Below are 16,998 nucleotides of genomic sequence, written 5' to 3'. Positions count from 1 at the left end.
TTTCAACTCTGCAGAGGTGTGCAACTTTACCCACAGGTGGGGTACCACAGCACGAACACCTGAGTGCCGGTACAGATCCCATCGAAGCCCTTACCCACCTTAGCTAGACCTGACTAGCCACCACGGGATTTATCAAGGGGTCATTCGACCTACCACCGAGGTTTAACCGGGGCATAAGTCACACAGAGCTTATCCCGTCTCCTTGATCACCCGTTGCTCCCAGCTCTCCTGATGGCTATCAGACTAACTAGTGGGGTTAGGCCAAGCCGTTGCCCATACAACGGTCAACTGGTTTGCACGACAGGAAGCTAGGTGAGACGACACATCAACTCGGTCCTTAGGGGTGACAAGATGGATATCTCCCTTCCATGCTCGACCACACAGGTACGAGCACACCAACGGCAATTCACACAGAAATGCCATCCATCCCGTCTAACTCACTTTTCAAAACCGCACTTTATCCCTTCCCACACGCACACACACTTTCTTTGCAAAACCAGGTGGTCAAGGTATGGTTGTCACAGCAAGGGTGGCTATCTTACCATGGTTACGGCACGCAAAACCATGCAATTTTTATAAAACAGGCCATCGGGTTGTGTTTATAAAAACTAGGACAAAAACATGCATCAAAGGGCGGAATTGAACTTGCCATCGTCAAGTCCCTGCGGAAGGTCCTAATCGAAGTATTGTCCCTCGGGTTCGGGGTCGCAGAACTGGTCCTCGGTTGCTTGGTCGCAGTCGGGAACTTCTTCGTTCACTCCGTATCCTACGACGCAAACAAACAGACATACAATCAAGCGAAGGAACTAAAAGCTTTTATCGTTTGGCTTGAATCGGAAATAATTTAGTTACGGAGTTAGGGGTGATGTCTTTGGGTGGTTTCTTAATGGCATGACTAAAACTATACTAGAAAGGGCGTGGTAAAGTTTCGGGTCGATCGGAGGTCGTTTCGCACATAAAATGACGCGCTAAAGGTGGTTTCAGGGCTTAAACGGGGGTCCAGGGACTTGTTCGTAATTATCTAAAGGGGGTAAGGGCTTATTTGCTAATCCTAGAAATACCCTGTGCATGCTAAAAAGCATCAAATATATCTTGGTTTATGCATCGAGGGGTTCGATTTGAAATAACGGAAAGCGTAGGGTTTCTTTTGCAAAAAGAAGTGGATAGGGGGCTTTCTTTGGAGAAAAACAGAAAAAGGGGGGGTTATGGGCAAAACTGCCCTTCTTCTTCCTCTCCCCCGTGCAAAATAGAGGAGGGGGGGGTAGGGCGCCGGCGGCGGAAATCCCGGCCGGCCCGGGGCCTGGCGGCGGTCGGGGCGGGAGGGAAAAGAAGGAGGGAGGCGAGGGGGTCGTATTCCCCTCCTCACCTCGGCTTGGGACGCAGCGAGGAGGCGGGACCGCGGTGGGGGGCGGCGGCCGGTGATGGCGTCCGTGGCGGCGGTGGTGGGGGCAAGGAGGCGAGGGACTAGCTGGCGCTGTGGCTTGTGGGGGTGCCGGGGGTGCTCCTCGGCCCCTTTTATAGGCGGCCGGGGCAGTGGAGGGGCGGTCGCGGCGGTGAAAGTGCATCTAGGCCTAATGACCTATTTTGGTGATTAATAACAACCTAAATGAGTATCTAATGTTTCAATTGAGTATAATGAGCAGGGGTCAAAGAAACCAAAAAGGAGAAAAGAAAAGGAGTGAATCTTGACGATTATTCAAAATTGGAGAACGGTACCGGATCAAGAAAAGAGTTGCAAGTGGAGAAATTTATTTATTTTATGTTTTCTTGAGTTTAGGTATACCGTACTATCAAGGGGGATGTGGAAAGTGTGTGGAAGAACATAAATAAACCAAATCCGGAACCCATGCCTTGAACAGAAAGTTGCAAACCCGAGTGTTCCTGGCGGACAGTCCGCCAGGCCTGGCGGACAGTCCGCCAGGACACTAAAAACAGCCCAACGGCTAGTTTTTAGAGAGGCTCTATATATACCCCTTCGACCCCAACGGAAAAATCTCTGAGTCCAACCGCATAAACTGAGCCTCAAGCACATTCTAAGCACTCCAAAGCTTCCCAAAGTGAAACCCTAGCTTCCCCACTCCAAATCTTTGGTCTAGGGTTTGATTTGAGCAAGATCCAAGCAAGATTCAAGCTTTCCCCAAGAGATTCACCTCTCTTGGGCATCTCTTGGCATTCTCCAACACTTTCCACATCTATTACTCTTGGAGCTTGGCTCCTAGACGGTTAGAGGTGCTCAAGAACAACCAACTCGTGGTGTGGTTGGATTGAGAAGTTTGTATTACCCTTGTTGCTAGTGAAAAGCTCAAGTTTGACCTTTGTGGTTGCTTGAGAGAGGAAAGGGTTGAGAGGAACCCGGTCCTTTGTGGACTTCTCAACGGGGACGTAGAATCCTTGAGTGGATTCGAACCTCGGGTGAAAAATCTTGTGTCTCTTGTGTTTAATTTCATCACTTCATCTCTTGCACATTTGTTATACTTGTTCTTTGTACCTTCGTGTAGTATTCTTGCCCGATCTATTTGTATACTTATCTTGTGCTAGATTGCTTCCGCATTTAGTGTTCCTAACTTGTTTTAGAGCATTTCTATTCAAGTAGATTTTGTATACAAGTTTTAGTTTTTGAACGGTTACATTTCTTACCCGAGACGTCCCAGCGGACATTGGAAGTGCCCAGCGGACAGTCCCAGCGGACGGTCCGCCAGGCAGCCTCGGACTGAATTCTTGTGTGCAGATTTTAAGCAACGATCGCCTATTCACCCCCCCTCTAGGCGTACTTTCAAGTGGTATCAGAGCGTGGTTCCTCAAATTTGAGTCTAACAACTCGAGGAGATCATGGCCGGAGAAGATTCACACAAGAGTCTTGAGAAGAAAAAGGGCAAAGAAGGTGAGATGCACAAGGAAGATGACAACGCCAAGTTTGATGTATCCGATTGCTCCAAGAAGAGTGGAGATCACAAGAAAAAGAGTAAGAGCAAAAGCAAGAGCAAGAGGATAGTGATTGAGTCATCCTCATCCTCAACATCAAGTAGTGATGAAGGGTCCATCTACATCAAGAGAAGGAAGAAGAAGAAATCGGTTACTTCTAACTACTCTCGCACTCCTTTCAATTATGATAACATGAGTTCCAACAACAATTTTCTTTCCGTTTCTCTTGGAAAACCCCCACACTTTGATGGAACTAACTACTCCCAATGGAGGACTAACATGAGATGGCACTTGTTTTCTCTTCACCCTAGTCTTTGGGAGATTGTTTGTGTAGGCATTGAGCAGCCGGATAGCGATGATGAAAGTTTTGGACCAACCATGCAACAATTATTCCACCGCAATGCTCAAGCCGCAACCATCCTCCTCTCATCCTTGAGTAGAGAGGAATTTGATAAAGTGGATGGGTTACAAAGTGCAAAAGAAATATGGGATACTCTCAAAGTGGCACATGAAGGCACCAAGACCATTCGGAAAGCAAGAATTGAGATGCTTGAAGGAGAACTTGGGAGGTTTGCCATCTTGGATGATGAAACACCCCAAGAGATGTACACAAGGCTCAAGAAGATGATCAATCAAGTGAGAAACCTTGGAAGTAAGAAGTGGACCGACCATGAAGTGGTCAAGAGGATGATTAGGGCCTTTTCGGTGAGGAACATAACCTTATGTACCATGATAAGGGAAAGCCCTAACTACAAAAGAATGACACCGGAAGAAGTTCTTGGCAAGATCATCAACCATGAGATGATGGAAAGCGAGGCCAAATATGTCAAGAGCTTGTCCAAGGGAACCTCAACCTCAAGAGGACAAGACATTGCCCTCAAGGCAAACAAGAAGGAAAAGAGCAAGAAAGTAGTGCAAGAATCCTCATCAAGTGATAATGATAGCGATAGTTCAAGTCTTGATGATGATGACATGGCTCTTCTCATGAAGAATTTCAGCAAATTGATGAGAAACCACAACTACAAGGGCAACAAGGGGCATGAGAGCTCCAAAAGAAGGACAAAAAGAAATTGCTATAATTGTGGCAAGAGTGGGCACTTCATTGCAAATTGCCCATATGAAAAGGAAGAGGACAAGGAAGAGAAGAGGAAGGACAACAAGGAGAAGAAGTACTTCACCAAGGACAAGAAGTTCTTCAAGAAGAAACAAAGTGGTGAAGCACATCTTGGCAAGGAGTGGGACTCCGATGATGAGAGCTCCAACTCGGATGAAGAAGAAGCGGCCACACTTGCCTTTAACAAGACTTCTCTCTTCCCCAACCTCAAGGATGGGAAAAACATCACTCACACTTGTCTTATGGCAAGGGGAGGTAAAAGAAAGGTAAAAGCCATCCCATGCTCTTCTCCTAAATATACTACTAGTGATGATGAAAGTACATCTAGTAGCTCTAATGAAAATGATAATGATATTGATATGATTACTATGTTCAAGAATCTAGATAAAAATGCTATTGCTAAGTTTAACGAACTCATAGAAGAGCTAAATGAGAAGAATGATATCCTTGAGAAACAAGAGAAATTGCTCATTATTGAAAAGAAAAGAAACCTTGAACGCAAGGAGATCATAACTAAGCAAGAAGAAAAATGTAAGGCCTTGGACAAGGAACTTGTGGAAAGCAAGGAGACTAACACTAGTCTCAAGAGTGCAAATGTTGCACTTCAAGATGAACTTATTTGCTTAAACAAAAGCCTTGAATTGCAATTTGACACTCTCTTGTCCAATGCCTCAACACCTCAACATGACCCATTAATTAGTCTCTCCATAGCACAATCATGCATTAGATGCAAGGATATTGATGTTGATGCTTGTGCTACTAATGTAAAGTTGATTGAAAGCTTGAAAGTTAAGATCACATCCTTGGAAGGTGAGGCACTACAAAAGAAGAAAGATCTTGAGCAAGAAAAACTCAAGTATGCAAGAGGCGCATACTTGAACTCAAGACGTCCCAACATCAAGGATGGTATTGGTTTTCAACGTGGGGAAAAGCACAATGCAAGAGTCAAGATCAACGGGCATGAATTCCCTAAATTTGTAAAGGAAGAAGCAAGTGGGAGAATGGCTCCCGGAACTGGGCACCCGAGAGTGCCTGGCGGACAGTCCGCCAGGCCTGGCGGACAGTCCGCCAGGACCCAGCGGACGGTCCGCCAGGAACCCTCGGGTGGCAAATTTTCAGTCTTCCGCCCCACTTCTTCAAATGCATCAAAGCTTCCTACTAATCATTTCTATGACTTTAATGCATCTTATGTGATTATGAGAAACAAGTTTGGAAGAGTGTTTGCTAAATATGTTGGGCCACACCACAAGAGTCCAAAGACTTGTGTGTGGGTGCCCAAATCACTTGTGACTAATGTAAGAGGACCCAAGCAAGTTTGGGTACCTAAGAACAAAGTCTAAATCTGTTTTGCAGGGCTATGCCTCCGGTGGATCGAAGTGGATCATTGATAGTGGATGCACAAACCACATGACCGGAGAAAGAAGCATGTTTTCAACTTACGAAGAGAACGACGACCCAACCGACTTAATCTCTTTTGGTGACAATAGCCAAGGAAGAGTATTGGGTTTCGGTAACATTGCTATATCTTCCGAGCACTTCATTTCAAAAGTTTTTCTTGTTGAAACCCTAGACTACAACTTATTATCCGTATCACAACTTTGCAACATGGGCTATAATTGTATTTTTAATGATGAAGGTGTGATTGTCTCTAGGAGAAGTGACGGTTCAATTGCGTTTAAGGGTGTATTAAAGGGAAAGCTTTATGTAGTAGACTTCACTAAAGATAAAGCTCAACTTGATACATGCTTAATCACAAAGTCCAACATGGGTTGGTTGTGGCACCGCCGCCTAGCCCATGTTGGTATGAAAAATCTTCACAAGCTCCTAAAAGGTGATCATGTCATTGGACTAACCAACGTTGTGTTTGAGAAAGATAGGCCTTGTGGAGCATGTCAAGCGGGAAAGCAAGTTGGATCAAGCCATCACGCTAAGAACATCATGACAACGTGTAGACCATTGGAACTACTTCACATGGACTTGTTTGGTCCTATTGCCTACATAAGCATCGGCGGTAACAAATATGGTTTAGTCATTGTTGATGATTATACACGTTTCACTTGGGTATTCTTTTTGCATGATAAGAGTGAAACACAAGGAGTTCTCAAGAAGTTCTTGAGAAGAGCTCAAAATGAGTTCAACTTAAGAATCAAGAAGATTAGAAGCGACAACGGGAGTGAGTTCAAGAACACTCAAGTAGATGACTACTTGGATGAAGAAGGAATCAAGCATGAGTTCTCCGCTCCCTATGCTCCTCAACAAAATGGGGTGGCGGAGAGGAAGAATCGCACACTCATCGAAATGGCAAGGACAATGCTTGATGAGTACAAGACTTCGGACCGTTTTTGGGCGGAAGCGGTCAACACCGCTTGTCACGCTATCAACCGACTATATCTTCATCGTCTACTAAAGAAAACTCCATATGAACTTCTCACCGGTAACAAACCTAATGTTTCATACTTTAGAGTTTTTGGGAGCAAATGTTATATTCTCAATAAGAAAGCTAAGAGTTCTAAGTTTGCTCCTAAAGCTATGGAAGGTTTTTTACTTGGTTATGATTCAAACTCACGTGCATATCGAGTATTCAACAAAATTTCCGGATGTGTTGAAATCTCATGTGATGTGGTGTTTGATGAGACTAATGGCTCTCAAGGAGAGCAAGTTGATCTTGATGAATTAGATGATGAAGAAGCTCCAAGTGCAGCCTTAAGAAACATGTCAATTGGAGATGTACGTCCTCAAGAATCAAGCAATGACCAAGGTCAACAATCTTCAAACAAGATATCTCCTCCAACTCAAGATAGCGATCATCAAGAAGATGGCAATGATCAAGGGGGAGGTGTTGATCAAGATGAAGAAGAAAAGGATGACGAACAAGAGGAGTCAAGAAATCAAGTGCCCCATCCAAGGGTGCACCAAAGTGTTCAACGGGATCACCCCGTGGACAACATCCTTGGTGACATTGCAAAGGGAGTAACTACTCGTTCTCGTGTTGCTACTTTTTGTGAACATTACTCCTTTGTTTCTTTTCTTGAACCTCTTAAGGTGGAAGATGCTCTACAAGATGCGGATTGGGTAATGGCCATGCAAGAGGAACTCAACAACTTCAAAAGAAATGAAGTGTGGTCATTGGTGGAGCGACCTAAGCAAAATGTTGTTGGAACCAAATGGGTGTTCCGCAACAAACAAGATGAAAATGGTGTGGTGACAAGAAATAAAGCACGACTTGTGGCAAAAGGTTACTCACAAGTTGAAGGTTTGGATTTTGATCAAACTTTTGCTCCCGTAGCTAGGCTTGAGTCAATTCGTATTCTTGTTGCCTATGCTACTCACCATAATTTTAAGCTCTATCAAATGGATGTCAAAAGTGCATTCTTGAATGGCCCAATCAAGGAAGAGGTATATGTAGAGCAACCACCGGGGTTTGAGGAAGAAGCGTATCCTAACCATGTTTACAAACTCCATAAGGCGCTCTATGGGCTTAAGCAAGCTCCTAGAGCATGGTATGAATGCCTTAGAGATTTTCTCATTGAAAATGGTTTTAAAATTGGTAAAGCCGACTCTACCTTATTCACTAGAAAAGTTGGTAATGATTTATTTATTTGCCAAATATATGTTGATGACATTATATTTGGTTCTACTAACAAAGGTTGTTGTGATGAGTTTAGTCAAACAATGGTCAAACGATTTGAGATGTCTATGATGGGAGAGTTGAACTTCTTCCTAGGATTTCAAGTCAAGCAACTCAAGGAAGGGACATTCCTATGCCAAACCAAGTATACTCATGACATACTCAAGAAGTTCAACATGGAAAATGCAAAGCCAATCAAGACCCCCATGGGCACAAATGGACATCTTGATCTTGATATTGGAGGTAAATCCGTGGATCAAAAGGTATATCGATCCATGATTGGCTCACTACTTTACCTTTGTGCATCTAGGCCCGATATTATGCTTAGCGTTTGTTTATGTGCAAGATTTCAATCAAATCCTAAGGAATGCCATTTGAGAGCTGTTAAAAGAATCATGAGATATTTAGTTCATACATCTCATCTAGGTCTTTGGTATCCAAAAGGTTCAAATTTCAAACTAGTTGGCTATTCCGATGCGGATTATGCCGGATGCAAAATTGATAGGAAAAGCACATCCGGGACTTGCCAATTTTTGGGTAAATCCCTTGTATCATGGGCATCTAAGAAACAAAATTCCGTTGCTCTTTCCACGGCCGAAGCGGAGTATGTTGCAGCCGCACATTGTTGTGCTCAACTTTTGTGGATGCGACAAACTCTAAAGGATTACGGTTACACCTTGAATCGTATTCCACTCCTATGTGACAATGAGAGTGCCATTAAAATAGCCGAAAATCCTTGTGAGCATTCTAGAACCAAACACATAGATATCCGGCATCATTTCTTGAGAGATCACAATCTTAAAGGAGACATAGAGATCTCTCATGTGAGAACAAACGACCAAGTTGCCGACATCTTCACCAAACCCTTAGATGAGAAAAGATTTTGTGCATTAAGGAATGAGCTAAACATCATTGATTCAAGAAATTTGGAATGAAGTGTTGCACACCTGCTTGTCTAATGGCAAACCTTCTAACAACAAAATGACTTTCAAAACATTGTATGCCTTGTTTGTGAAAATATTGGATTCTCTTGATCGTTTGGATCAAATTGGTTAACGTGGTCATTTTTATATGATGTTCTCTTGAAAAACCATGTATTATATCCCAAATGTCCTACATCATATACATCCAATATACTCTCTAAGTTATTTGAATAATTGGATATGTTACATGAGATAGGAATGTTGCTGGCTGAGGGCTCCTGGCGGACAGTCCGCCAGGAGGCTTCGGGTCCAGTCAACTGAGCTGACCGATTTCTTGTATCTCTCGTGATTCTCTTGTGGGCCCTTTGTCTCTTATCCGGGGTAAGGTGCTGAGTGGGAACATTATGACATAGGTAATGATGTGGATGATGAGTGATTGCTGCTCCTAGCTTCCATTTGTCTTTTCTCTTTTTGGTGCTTGATGCCAAAGGGGGAGAAAAGATTGTATCCTAGCATGTGTTCTTAGAGTCACGGTGAGCTTGAGTGCCGTCAAAAACTTATTTGCATATTTGGATGTATGTGAGACTATGTGTTTATTGTTTATCTCGTATTTGAACTAAGTTTGTTTGTAATAACTTATTTATGGATGATGCTATGCTATGATTGTGAACTTATTGCTCATCCTTGTTCATCTAATCTTGGTTATATCTCATCATGGTGCTATAACCTTATTTGTTATGCTCATTATGAAATGGAGTTCATGAATATCATGTGGATGCATGGATTGAGGGGGAGCTCATCACATATATATTTCCTCAAGCTCTATTGAATTCATTGTTTTTATTAGTTCATTTGGGTTGTCATCAATCACCAAAAAGGGGGAGATTGAAAGTGCATCTAGGCCTAATGACCTATTTTGGTGATTAATAACAACCTAAATGAGTATCTAATGTTTCAATTGAGTATAATGAGCAGGGGTCAAAGAAACCAAAAAGGAGAAAAGAAAAGGAGTGAATCTTGACGATTATTCAAAATTGGAGAACGGTACCGGATCAAGAAAAGAGTTGCAAGTGGAGAAATTTATTTATTTTATGTTTTCTTGAGTTTAGGTATACCGTACTATCAAGGGGGATGTGGAAAGTGTGTGGAAGAACATAAATAAACCAAATCCGGAACCCATGCCTTGAACAGAAAGTTGCAAACCCGAGTGTTCCTGGCGGACAGTCCGCCAGGCCTGGCGGACAGTCCGCCAGGACACTAAAAACAGCCCAACGGCTAGTTTTTAGAGAGGCTCTATATATACCCCTTCGACCCCAACGGAAAAATCTCTGAGTCCAACCGCATAAACTGAGCCTCAAGCACATTCTAAGCACTCCAAAGCTTCCCAAAGTGAAACCCTAGCTTCCCCACTCCAAATCTTTGGTCTAGGGTTTGATTTGAGCAAGATCCAAGCAAGATTCAAGCTTTCCCCAAGAGATTCACCTCTCTTGGGCATCTCTTGGCATTCTCCAACACTTTCCACATCTATTACTCTTGGAGCTTGGCTCCTAGACGGTTAGAGGTGCTCAAGAACAACCAACTCGTGGTGTGGTTGGATTGAGAAGTTTGTATTACCCTTGTTGCTAGTGAAAAGCTCAAGTTTGACCTTTGTGGTTGCTTGAGAGAGGAAAGGGTTGAGAGGAACCCGGTCCTTTGTGGACTTCTCAACGGGGACGTAGAATCCTTGAGTGGATTCGAACCTCGGGTGAAAAATCTTGTGTCTCTTGTGTTTAATTTCATCACTTCATCTCTTGCACATTTGTTATACTTGTTCTTTGTACCTTCGTGTAGTATTCTTGCCCGATCTATTTGTATACTTATCTTGTGCTAGATTGCTTCCGCATTTAGTGTTCCTAACTTGTTTTAGAGCATTTCTATTCAAGTAGATTTTGTATACAAGTTTTAGTTTTTGAACGGTTACATTTCTTACCCGAGACGTCCCAGCGGACATTGGAAGTGCCCAGCGGACAGTCCCAGCGGACGGTCCGCCAGGCAGCCTCGGACTGAATTCTTGTGTGCAGATTTTAAGCAACGATCGCCTATTCACCCCCCCTCTAGGCGTACTTTCAGGCGGCGGCAGGTGCGGGGCGCCATTAATGGCGCCTCGGCCGCTTGCCGTCGTCGTGACGCGGCGTCTGTGTGCGCGTGCGCGTACGGCGCGGCACGGCGCGGCCAGGGGGGCGGGGCGGTGCGGCGTGCGCACGTGGGAGCAGTGGCGAGGGAGGACGCGGCAGCGGCGGACGGCACGGCGTCGCGGGGCGCAGCAACGGCGGGCGGCGCGGCGCGTGCGCGTGTGGCGCGGCGAGACGCGGGCCAGAGCGGGGCGCGGGCACGGCGCGGCGCACGGCCACGCGGGGCACGCGGGGGCGTGCGCGGCACGGCAGCGCGCGACGTGTGGCGCTCGGGAGCAGAGGGAAAAGAGGGAGAGGCAGGGAGGGAGGAGGGAGAAAAGAAAAGGGAGGGAAGGAAGAAAAGGGAAAAGAAAGAAAAGGGAGAAAAGGAAAAAAAGGAAAAAGAATTAGAGAGAAAAGAAAAGGAGGGGAGGGGAGAAGTGCCGGCGCCGGTCGCGGCGGTGACCGCGGCCGGTCGGCCACGCGCGGAGAAGCGCGCAGCGCGAGGAGAACAGCGAGGAAAACGCGTCGGCGCCAATCGCGGCCGCAGCCGCGGCCGGTCGGCCACGCGCGCGGTATTCGCGCGAGGAGAAAAAGAAAAGGGTCGCGCCGGCTCTAATCACGGCGGGCGGTCGTGAGCGATGCGGAACGGGACGGCGATCCGGTTAGGGTTAGGGTTTTGACGTCGAACCGTTTCTACGAATTACTCTAGCGCATGATTTAATTAAGTGAATTTTCGGGGCGTCACAAAGATAAAATGGTCCGGGGGAGCGGAACAGTTAGTAAGATTAATCTTGAGGAGAAGCGGGTGTATACACCCAATCCTGTGATTCAAGAAACTTTCTTCTCACTGCCCGCCGTAGCTGCACCGCCAGTGCAAGTCACTGCGATGCCAACACCTGCAATGGCTCCTTCTATGGTAACAATGAATGAGAATGTGGAACCTGTACATCAGCTTCCTGAAGAATCTGTTGCCACGCATGAGGGGGAGCAACAGCAGCCCCAAATAGACGAGGCACCGCAGGCTCAGGTCTATGGGAAACCTCAAAAAACAAAGAATTCCGCTATTCCTGACGACTATGAAGTCTATAATAGCGAAGAAGTTCAAATGGAGGACGATCCCACTTCATTTGAAGATGCCATGAGAAGTGAATATTCATCCAAATAGCTTGATGCCATGGAAGATGAAATCAAATTGATAAGTACCAACAAAGTTTGGGAGTTAGAGAAAATTCCTAAAGGAGCTAAGACAGTAGGCTACAAATGGGTCTACAAAACCAAATATGACTCTCAAGAGAATATTGATAAATTTAAAGCACGACTCGTGGCAAAAGGTTACACACAAAGAGAAGGGATTGATTACAATGAGATATTTTCTCCACTCTCATGTAAAGATTACTTCAGAATTATAATGGCCCTTGTAGCTCATTATGATCTAGAATTAAATCAAATGGATGTGAAGACAGCATTTCTAAATGGGGATCTAGATGAAACCGTCTACATAGCACAGCCGAAAGGTTTTTTTATGGAAGGTAAAGAAAAGTTAGGATGCCGTCTAAAGAAATCAATTTATGGGGTAAAGCAAGCTTCAAGACAGTGGTACTTGAAGTTTGATAAAACAATAAAAGAATTCGGGTTTAAAGAAAATGTTAAGGACAATTGCGTTTACGCAAAGTTCAAGAATGGGAAGTATATCTTTCTAATCCTGTATGTGGATGATATCCTACTGGGGAGTAGTGATGTCAGTCTGCTACTGGAAACATAAAATTTTTTGTGCTCACATTTTGAGATGAAAGATCTTGGTGAAGCGATATTCGTTTTAGGAATCGAGATTCATCGAGACAGAGTGAAAGGGGTATTAGAACTGTCTCAAAAGACATATATAGAAAAGGTCCTAAAGAAATTCAGTATGCATAAATGCAGTATCTCACCTGCACCTATAGTTAAGGGCGACAGATATGGGGACTTTCAATGTCCCAAGAATCAATATGAAATTGATCAGATGAAGATGGTACCATATGCTTCAGTTGTGGGAAGCTTACAATATGCACAAGTGTGCACACGCCCTGATATAGCTTATGTTACCGGATTGCTTGGCGGATTCCAGAGTAATCCGGGACCAGAATATTGGAAATTAGTAAAGAAAGTTCTGTGCTATTTGCAAGGAACAAAAGGCCTCATGTTGATATACGGAAAAACAGAATCCCTGCGTATCGTAAGATACTCAGACTTCGAGTATGCAGGAGATGACAGAAAATCCACGTCTGGGTACGTATTCACCCTCGTCGGGGGAGCAATATCGTGGAAGAGTTGCAACCAAACCCTCATTACATCATCCACAATGTATACCGAGTTTGTTGCATGTTATGAGCCTACGGGGTAGGTGAACCGGCTTAAAAAGTTCATACACGGTCTGAAAATGGTTGATGATATATCTAGACCACTAAAGTTGTACTACGACAGTGGGCACGCAGTAACGTATGCACACAACAACAAGACAAGTGATGCTGCCAAACACATTGACATAAAGTATTATGTTGTGAAAGATAAAGTCCGAGATCACTATAAGTCTCGAGTATATAAGCACAGTAAAGATACTTGCGGATCCGTTAACGAAAGGCTTACCACCCAGCGTGTTCAAGGAACACGTAGCCGGCATGGGGCTAAGGGATAGCCTATGATCTCTGGACTATAAGGGCCTAAAAGATTAAAGAATCTGTTTCTGAATGGAGGCGTGTATTGTAGCTCTTAAGTTTATCGGCAGATGACCGTGACGATGAGGGATGCTCTATGCACAAATCTATGATATAACGAGAAAAATAAATGGAAAGGAAAAGAAAAGTACAGAGTGAGATTAATGGGGAGACTGTTGGATTGATCTCACAGAGACCCACTCGGACCCCAACGGGCCCGATGGGCCTCCTCTCACAGCGCCCTGATCGGGGGCGCTCCAGCCCGTTCATAGCTAGTGGATCCTCGTCGCACTGCGCTATAAAGAGAAGGTGGGGCTAGCGACACGGGTGACGGGGTTCACCATTCCGTCGCCACCCCACCGACAATCTCGAACCCTAGCCGATCCAGTGTAAGCGCAGTAGCGGCGGGAAGACTCACCGCCGCCGTCATCGCCACCTCAAGCGTCACCGCCACCCGAGACGATGGCAGACTCCTCTGCCGCTCCCGCGGTGCAGAGCCACGATGGTACCATCACCGGTGCCCTTCTCCTCTCTCCCTCTCGCTATCTCTACTCATGTGAAACAAAAGTCGATCCACATAAGTGACAGCAGGTACATCGATTTATTGCTGCCTCGCCTCACCCGTTCGGCCGTTCATCAGCACCCGAGCTTTGCGTTTGCACAAGCGGAGAGGCACACCAGCTCGGCTCCAATCCAATCACACGGCTGCTGATGTTACGTCGCTCAGCTCAGATCTCCGCAGGGCCCCCGTTGCCCACGGCCGTAGGCCCCACCCTTGTCTTACGCCCGCCTCCCCCTATATAACCCGCCCGCCCCCCCTCGTCTCCTCCCACATCGAGCCAAGCAGCCGCTTCCCTCGGCATCTCAAGGACTTTCTCCCACTCCCGCATCCGGAGGCATTCATTCAAGGCAGGAAGCTCACACAGCAGTTGGAGAACATGGTGGACGTGGACCACCGGATGGCCGGGCTGGCCCCCGCGGCGGCGGCGCACGCGGCGGGGCTCCGCCGCCTGTCCACGCGCGCCGCCGCGGGCCCCGCGTCGGCGTCCGCGTCGCCGCGCCACGGGCTGCACTCCTTCCACGCCGTGGCGGCGGGGGTGCTCGCCCACCTCCGCGCGGCCGGGGTGGCCGTCCTCCCGGGCCTCTCCGACTCGGAGCTCGCCCGCGCGGAGGCCGAGTTCGGGTTCGCCTTCCCGCCGGACCTCCGCGCCGTCCTCGCCCTCGGCGTGCCCTCGGGCGCCGGGTTCCCGGACTGGCGGGGACGCGCGGGCCTCCGCGCCGCGTTCGACCTCCCCGCAGCCGCGGCGTCGCTGCAGACCGCGCGGGGCGCGCTGTGGCCGCGCTGCTGGGGGCGGCGGCCCGCCGACCCGGACCGCGCCCTGCGCCTCGCGCGCGCCGCCATCCGCCGCGCGCCGCTGCTCGTGCCGCTCTTCGACCGCTGCTACCTGCCCTGCCGCCCCGGCCTCGCGGGGAACCCGGTCTTCTTCGTCGCCGACGACCGCGTGCTCTGCTGCGGCCTCGACCTGCTCCACTTCTTCACCCGGGAGTCGTCGTTCCAGCCGACGTTGGATCACGCCGTCTCCTCCCCGCTGGCCTCCCCGCTCTCCGCCGGCGCGAGCACGGCGTCGTGCACGCGCCGGAGCCTCGACGCCGTCCAGGCCCCGCGCTGGATCGAGTTCTGGAGCGACGCCGCCTCCGACCGCCGCCGCCGCGACTCCTCGTCCTCGGAAGCCTCCACCACCTCGTCATCCTCCTCGTCGGGATGCCCGTCGCCACCCCGGCGGTCAACCCCGCGGTGGGTCGACAACTACCTCGACGAGCTCGGGTCAATGCTGAAGAAAGGCGGCTGGAGGGACAGGGAAGTGGACGAGATGGTCGAGGTCACCGCTTCCGGCCTCTTCGACGGCGAGGAGGCCCCCGGACCGGACACCGAGGCCGTCCTCGACGCGCTGGTCCTGAAGACGGACCGGTGCTCGGACTCGCTCCGGCGCGCCGGGTGGACCTCCGAGGACGTGTCGGACGCGCTGGGTCTGGACTCCCGGCGGGGCAAGGACCGCTCCAGGGCGGCCGTGCGGATCCCGCCGGAGATCGCCGCCAGGGTCCAGCGCCTCGCGCAGGCGCTGGCGGACCCCTGACCCCCCGATCGATTTTCTCCCCGGCCCTTCTGATTCTTTGTCACCTCGAGCAGGAATCAAACTACACTTGTATAAGTGAGAAAGTAAACTGGCCATGTTCGTGCGCATGAGCCCGCGAGTAAACTACGCCGTGCTCATGTGCGCGAAGCACCGTTCATTGTAAGATACAGCGTTGTCCCTGAAACGAGAGATAAATTCGACCAGGCCAAAAAAAAAATTTGCGCAGTAAAATTATGTTCCTGCCAAATTCTGCCAAGAACTGATGAACAATTTTTTAGGGTTTCTTTTGCGCTGTGTACTGTTGGATACCGTTAGCATGTCGACGCTTTAACAGTCACGGTGGGTGGGTGCTGATGTGTGCTGCCTCCTCCAAACCTACTACCGCCCGGTTTCTTTATTTATCCAAACGGATCATGCGAACCTTCCTCCAAATAGCTATCCCGATCCGACAGCGCTTAGCACGTATAGCATGGCCTCGCTCGCTCCTCGCATTGGCAGACAAGGACCATGAGTTGCAGCCACGCTTCCCATAGGCTGTAGCACGAGAGCATGTTTTGCTTGCGATGGGTGGGTGCCCGGCATGAGGGGCGTACGTGCGGTTGCCTCCCGGTCGCGACATCCCCTGCTGTTCCTTGTAACTTTTCTTCTTCCTCCGCGAACCAAAGCTTGCGCGATCATGACCAGCATCTTTGCAGTACAAGCCACACGGATTAACAATGCCTAACCACGCTTCGCCTTTCCCGTAACCGAAAGGAAACGGGGAGGCAGTTAGCCCGCCAGTGCACGGACCGACGCACCCCTGGCCAGCGGCCATGGCCCTTTCCGTGCGCCGCGGTGTACCCGCCCCAAAAGAAAGGCTTGTTTCCTCCTCGCTTTCGCTGGGCGCGGGGCGCGGGAGACCCGTGGTGGCGTACGTACGTACGCGAGCGAGCGAGGCTTGCTGGCGCCATGGCGCTCTCTCGCGTTGCCTTGCCTGTGACGGAGCGGTAGCGGTGGCGGTGGCGGTGGCGCGCCAGCCACGGGCCCAATAAATGCACCGGCGCGGCCGCCGCCGGGAACTGGAGGTGAAGCCCGCGGCGTCGGGTTGCGGTTGGCGCCTGCCCACTCCCGTGTGTCCGGCTCCGACATGCGCGTGGATGCGGTCATGGTCCTCGTGGACGACACGGACAGTGCCCATGCCCAGTTCGGAAAAGGGGGCTCTGTGAGGCAGCTGGCTTTACAGTCTACACAGCTGACGAACTGACACTGTGACAGATGACTTGTATAAATTCAGGGGCGCTATCAGCGACTGTTTATACTAGTGTTTGTTTCCAAATCGACTATTCTTTCTTTCTTTCTTTTTTGTGCGGTCTTTTTTCTTCTTGACTAGTAGTATTAGTTTTGCAGGAAACGGTACGGTGTTGCCATCATGTTACATCCGTCCTTCACTCTCG

The 16,998-nt window shown here is 48.5% G+C and overlaps 1 protein-coding gene across 1 annotated transcript; it reads left to right on the top strand.

Moving 5' to 3' along the window:
- The first annotated feature begins 14,279 nt into the window (after positions 1–14,279).
- On the top strand, positions 14,280–15,641 carry LOC112882255. Its single transcript, XM_025947267.1, has one exon. It carries the CDS (start codon positions 14,369–14,371, stop codon positions 15,563–15,565), a length of 1,197 nt encoding a protein of 398 aa, XP_025803052.1. The 5' UTR covers positions 14,280–14,368; the 3' UTR covers positions 15,566–15,641.
- The last annotated feature ends 1,357 nt before the right edge of the window (positions 15,642–16,998 follow it).

Source organism: Panicum hallii, chromosome 2, assembly GCF_002211085.1.
Source record: "Panicum hallii strain FIL2 chromosome 2, PHallii_v3.1, whole genome shotgun sequence".
In the NCBI taxonomy this organism is placed as follows: domain Eukaryota; kingdom Viridiplantae; phylum Streptophyta; class Magnoliopsida; order Poales; family Poaceae; genus Panicum; species Panicum hallii.
This window is presented reverse-complemented; position numbering and strand designations above follow the sequence as displayed.

Coding starts and splice junctions, on each gene's coding strand:
- LOC112882255 (XM_025947267.1), top strand. CDS start 14,369: ATGGTGGACGTGGACCACCGGATGGCCGGGCTGGCCCCCGCGGCGGCG.